The sequence below is a fragment of the Boleophthalmus pectinirostris genome, unplaced genomic scaffold (assembly GCF_026225935.1).
Source record: "Boleophthalmus pectinirostris isolate CB_2022bp ecotype Guang Dong unplaced genomic scaffold, ASM2622593v1 HiC_scaffold_13, whole genome shotgun sequence".
Lineage (NCBI taxonomy): Eukaryota > Metazoa > Chordata > Actinopteri > Gobiiformes > Gobiidae > Boleophthalmus > Boleophthalmus pectinirostris.
This window is the reverse complement of record NW_026571036.1, coordinates 24,285,944-24,291,743: the sequence shown is the minus strand read 5'-3', so window position 1 is coordinate 24,291,743 and position 5,800 is coordinate 24,285,944. Positions and strand designations below refer to the sequence as shown.

The following is a 5,800-nucleotide window of genomic DNA, read 5'->3' as shown; positions in this document are numbered from 1 at the left end:
CTTTCCTGCTCAGAGTTTCTGTTGTATTTTCTAAAAGGTGAAATTCCCCAAGAGCTGCTCTCTGCTCTGTCACTGTGAAACAAACTCAAGCCCACAGGACGAGAAGAAGAAGAAGAAGAAGAAGAGATCCAGGAATGACAAATATGTACTCGAGAAAGAAAGAGAGAGAGAAAGAGTGTGGGGAGGGGAGGCAGAGTTGAGGAGGAAGAGAAAGAGAAGGTATAGGAGAGAGAGAGAGGAAAGGCAAGGAGAGGAAGAGAGAGAGAGCGACTGAGGGGGATGGAGGGAGGCAGAGGAAAAGGAAAAGCTGAGAGAGACAGAATGGAACTAGGGAAGGAGGTAAGAAATACCGGAGGGAGGGAGGGGTTGTAGCTGGGGAGAGAGAAAGAAGAGAAAGAGAGAAGGAGGAAAAGAAAGACAGTTGGGGAGAGAGAGGAGGACAGAGCGAGGTAGTAAGAAAAGAGAGTGAGAGAGAGAGAGAAGTAAGAAGGGAGTGAAAGAGGCATAGGAAAAGGAGCAAAAGAAAAAGAGGGGTAGAGAAGTGTAGGGAAAGAGAGAAGGAGGAAAAGAAAGACTGGGGAGGGAACAAAAGATAGTTGGAAGAGAGAGAGGGAGGACAGAGTGAGGAAGCAAGAAAAGAGGAAGAGAGAAAGATAAAAAGGGAGAGAAAGAGGAAAAGGACAAGGAGAGAGAGAAGGAGCGAAAGAAAAAGGGGGGTAGAGAAAGGTAGAGAAAGAGAGGAAGGGGGAGAGAGGAAGAGACGGAGAGAATAAGACGAGGGAGAGAGACGTAGGGAGAAAGAGAGGAAAGAGAAGGAGAGAGAGGAAGGAGGGAGGAGGAGGAGTGCGCCCTGTTTACTGCGCGTTGCTAGATTGCATCACCGTCAACAATAATCCTCGCTGTCCCACAATCCTCTGGGCTAAAAATAGGATGACGTCAGCCCCTGCCCCTCCCGTCTGTGTGCAGCGTAGGACGTAGGACGTTCGAGATTCCCAGGACGCCACGCCTCCTCCGCGCTCTTATAAAAGGACAGTGATGCAACGTGCCGGTTACACACGCAACTTTACCTACCGGAGCAAGGAGAGCGCGAAAACTGCCCAAACCCGCGCCAGATACAGCGGCTTTTAATCTTTTATTCATTCTTCTGAATCCAAATACAAGCACTTTGAACAGGTAAGGCTCATTTTTGCGTTTCATAGAAGTTGGGGTCTGGTTTAAGAGAGCGGGAGGTGGGAGCAGTGGAAGCCGGTGTTGTTGCTCCGTTGCCCGGGTGATAAGCGGAGGATTTCCCGGTGTCTCCCCCTGAGCTCCGGAGCCTGCGCTGTTCAAACGACTCCTAAACCGTTTATATCGTGACATTTCTGTACAAAATTCCGTAATAATGACTGCTCGTGGTGCTGTTTCGGTGCAAAATCTACTAAATGTTCACGTGAGCGTAGTGGAGGGTGAACAGCGGAGGGAGGGAAGGTTGAAGCCGGAGTTGATGAAGCGTTGCCCGGGCGACAGTCAGAGGAGTCCCCGGTGTTTCCCCTGGAGTTCCGAAGAATGAATTTCTTTAATTTATAATCGCGTTTTATGCAAATCTATTAAAGACAATTTGACAATCATTTTTGGTAAACTCTGAGAGAACTTTGACATTTAATCACTTATGCAAGTTTTAATGGTTTTGAAAAGCTTTTCAAGTCTGTTTCTCTCAGCTTAAAGTCCTATTTCTCTTTTATTTTGTTTTAGTTATGTTCTCCAATCAACAACATTCTAAAAGGATATATATATTTGTGTTAATGGCTAAACTGCCCAGAGTCAAAATACACCGGAATAGAGAGTTATTTTCTTTAAATTGGATTCAAATGGAAAGTACACAAAGACTGTTAATATTTCCTAATAGTTTACACAAGACATTGAGGAAGTGAAATCTTAAATCAACAGTTTTAAATACCAGGGTTGTAGGTGGAATTTAATTAAACATAATTACTGCATGACTTGGCTGTTTTTGTGTAAACATTGAGTGCAGTTGCTTCCCTGTTCCTCTGCTTTGTACTTCTGCTCTGGATGATCTAAACAGGAAGATTTCACAGTTGTTGCATCACCTTTGACCTCTCTGTCATAGTTACTCAGCAGAAATGTGTTCAGGTCCGAACTCTCACCTCATGTTCCTTATGGGGCAAAAAGTCACAGTTTTATAATAAGGAACTGTAACTTAACTGCACATTGATTTAAAATGTAAAAAAAAAGAAGTTATGCAATGTTGCCTTATTGATAGAGTAATGCAGCTTAGACTTAGACAAACTTTATTGATCCACAGGGAAATGATTTGGACACATGAGTCACACATCACAATATAATATAACCAATAGTAAAGATATAAATGGTTAATAATACATTCTAAATAAGTGTCAAAAGTACAAGTCAAACTAAAAATAACTAATAAAATATGAAAATAAACAGAGCAGGAGGAAGGGCATCGGGGTTAAACCTGTTTTGTAAAGAATGATGTACTGTTACCTTGAGTTAACAGTACTACAATGGCTTTTTAAAGGTGCAACTTTGTCTGTTCCACCTGCTTGTCTCCATGGAGATGTTGCTGCTCTGCCTAAAATGTTCCACACTTTGGTATTAGACTTGCCTATTTTTAATTGAGTGTTTTTATCACTCAGAAATACCTTTTTAAGTACACATTCTTCCTGATTACACAACATGTTTTTCAGGCGGTAACAAGATTATAAGATGATTTAAAAGTGCATTGTGTAACTTTTCTGGTGGATGTTCGTCAAAAGGTCGTCAAGCACTTTTCTTCAATGTTTCACAGTATGGTGTTAAACATTTCTATCACCATGGAGACCAAACCAGATCTGTGGAGAGGCGATCCCACTCACAGTTTTTCTAGGTATTTTTGAGTTATAAAACATCTGTAATTGAATAAATATAAGGTAAAGCGGTTTAATGTCACACTGTGGAACATTCCAGGCAGAGCAGCCACATATTGATAGAAACCAGAAGTGGAGGGTCCAAGAGTCAATTTTGTGTAATATGGGCCGTAACAAATGAATAAATCCTGACTCCATGTTGTGTTTCAGAATGATGTTGCAGCACCCGGGACCCTCCCTGGCAGACATCAGCTGCTCGGCCCTGGTGCCCTGCCTGTCCCCGCCCGGCTCCCTCACCCTGGACGACTTCTCTGGGTTCAGTCCTCTGGTGAAGGAGGAGCTGCGTCTCACCATCCAGAGCAAGAGGCTGTCGAGCGGCCTGAGCGCGGACGCCAGCTCCGACGGCGCCTCGTCCAGCAGCGAGCGGGCCAGCGAGCATCAGCAGAACAGACCCATGGGGTACAAGAGAGAGGTGAGCACACTCTGTATACTACATTTTACTATAGTCTGTTTTAGGGATTATCAGATACTAATCAAAACTAAAACTGGTATCGAAACTAGATCCTCATTTTTCGCAAAAAGTCCCATTGACAGGACAGAAATGAACCTTTCCTGAATGTCTTTAGATTGATCTTTCTCTGTATCAGACAATTATACGCCCATGGAGCACTATGGATCCGACCTGGACCACTGGGTTGGCTGTAGAGCTGTTCATTAAAAAGTTTTGATGAAGTTTTATTACATTACTCCTCAAAATGGAGACAGTGATTGAGATGGCGTCGTAAATATGGAATATAGAGCAAAACAGCTCCCAGCCCCGAGTGTGTGACTGCAGAAGGCTTTAACGTGGGTGTTTTTCTGTGGTAGTTCACCCCAGAGGAGGTGGAGAGGAGGAAGAGACGAAGAGAGAGAAACAAGATCGCTGCAGCCAAATGTCGCAACAAGAAAAAGGAGAAGACCGAGACGCTACAGAAGGTACTTTCAATGTTTATTTATACATTTTATTATGAGTGAAATTGTATTGGTTTAAATGGGAGATGGACAGATCAGATAAAAGAATAAGTTCATGGTTCGATTTCCTGTCCAGTCTCGGTCCATCCAGTTTCTGCTATAATTATGCAACATTTTCAGAAGCTCCAATATTTAGTTTTGAATTGCTAATCTGTATGACAACATTCTGAACCCATGGATACTCGGGCTTTTTCACGGCTCTAATCTCAGTTTTTGGTTTTCACTCTCTTCGGCAGGAGTCTGAGAAGTTGGAGACGGTGAACGCAGACTTGAAAGCTCAGATCGAGGAGTTGAAGCAGCAGAAGCAGCAGTTGGTGTACATGCTGAACCTCCACCGGCCCACCTGCATCGTCCGGGCACAAAACGGCCACACGCCGGAAGACGAACGCAACCTCTTCATCCAACACATCAAGGAGAGCGCCTTACAACTGCACAACCTCACCTCCAGCATCTCCTCCACCGCTAACACTTCAAATACTTTCAATACTACTACTACTACTACTTCTACTTCTACTACCACTATAGACGCCGAACTGCTGTCACTAGACCACGTGCACTGCGCCGGGCACCTATGAACTAATAAAAACTGTAAAAGACTCTTTCACAGATTGTTGTCGACATGAAGCTGCTAAAACAAGAGTGACACCTGCCAATCTTCAGTATGTCCCGCCCACGCCCTCAAACCAAAGCTGCTGATTGGACGAAACGTGATACTGTTGAATACACTGCAAAAAAGAAAAAAAGATGACCACATGAGATGAAATGATTTGAGTAGTATGACTAGTTCAAATTTGCTGAAAAAATCCTGATCATTTAAATGTTATTAATGCATTTTAACTAGTTTACATTAGATTTTTCTCACAATTTAACTTTAATAACAAAAAAACCTGAAATTCCTCAAGTTAACTCGAATAATGTATATTTTTCAGTTAAAACTACTCAAATATTGAAGTCATTAAAATTTTTAGTTTTTGCAGTGTTCTGTGTCCTGCCCACTCGCTCAAACCGAAGCTGCCGATTGGACGACGTGTGACATGACAGTAATATTAGAAATAGGAGAGCACTTTTTTTTACTGTGTTGGAACGGTCAGGGCCAAGGAACAAAGCTAAGCACCAACTAAACAATGCATTTTTATTTTATTTACTCCGTTTTGTATTCTCTGGTTAAGGCACATACAAAACTACTGACTGTGGTTTGTTTTCGTTTGTTAAAACTGTCAGTAAATATAAACATGTGTTTAATCATTTGAAAATGTCCCGTATAGAAACAATGGAGGTAGTGGGCGATACCATATTTATATATTTTTTATAATATTTGCTACACCACTTTTAGCTAAATTGTAATTAATAATTGGTAAAGTTGAAGTAAATGGTAATTTACTTCAACTTAAAATAGCAAAGCTGCCAATAGTTGATAAAAAGTCAAAAATTGTTGCTAAAAGTGGTTAAAAAAACTGAAATATCTTACCAAAAGTAAATATATTGCATTAAATAATCACTTTTTTTTTCTGCTCATTACTTTTGAATGGTAGTCTTTTTTTCTTTTTTTTTATATATATATTTATTGCATTTAAAAACAAACCATCCCTTTTCACTTTCACTTTTTTTCAAAACCACAACCTTTTGAGTGTTTCGTGTCATTTATCTGCTGCTAACCTCTCAGGATCTACGCTGGAAGTAGCCCACTGTTGACAAAAAGTTAAGAAAAGCTAGTCTTTCGCAACTTCTTCTTATCAAAAATATTTCAAAAACTGTTGCAAAAATGGAAAACTCTTAGCCATAAACTGTACAGAGGACTTTCTAGCACTGTTAACTGTTGCTTGTTGTTTAGTGTTCATAATCTTGTTTTTCTATAAATGTTGAAATCGTGCTGTTTCGTGAGCTGCTGTTGGAACCTCAGAATGTATTTTATAGAATGTATTTAT

At 41.1% G+C, this 5,800-nt stretch overlaps 1 protein-coding gene across 1 annotated transcript; it reads left to right on the top strand.

Moving 5' to 3' along the window:
- The first annotated feature begins 1,017 nt into the window (after nucleotides 1–1,017).
- On the top strand, nucleotides 1,018–4,620 carry LOC110173909 (cyclic AMP-dependent transcription factor ATF-3). The gene is made up of 4 exons (XM_020939926.2): nucleotides 1,018–1,173; nucleotides 3,075–3,336; nucleotides 3,732–3,839; nucleotides 4,112–4,620. Exons 2-4 carry the CDS (start codon nucleotides 3,076–3,078, stop codon nucleotides 4,448–4,450), a joined length of 708 nt encoding a protein of 235 aa, XP_020795585.1. The 5' UTR covers nucleotides 1,018–1,173; nucleotide 3,075; the 3' UTR covers nucleotides 4,451–4,620.
- Nucleotides 4,621–5,800: the final 1,180 nt, after the last annotated feature.

What these genes read in the sequence shown, in the direction of transcription:
- LOC110173909 (XM_020939926.2), top strand. Translation starts at nt 3,076, where the DNA reads ATGATGTTGCAGCACCCGGGACCCTCCCTGGCAGACATCAGCTGCTCG. An exon ending in CCATGGGGTACAAGAGAGAG is followed by an intron (nt 3,337 to 3,731) that starts GTGAGCACACTC and finishes TTTCTGTGGTAG; the next exon opens with TTCACCCCAGAGGAGGTGGA. An exon ending in AGACCGAGACGCTACAGAAG is followed by an intron (nt 3,840 to 4,111) that starts GTACTTTCAATG and finishes TCTCTTCGGCAG; the next exon opens with GAGTCTGAGAAGTTGGAGAC.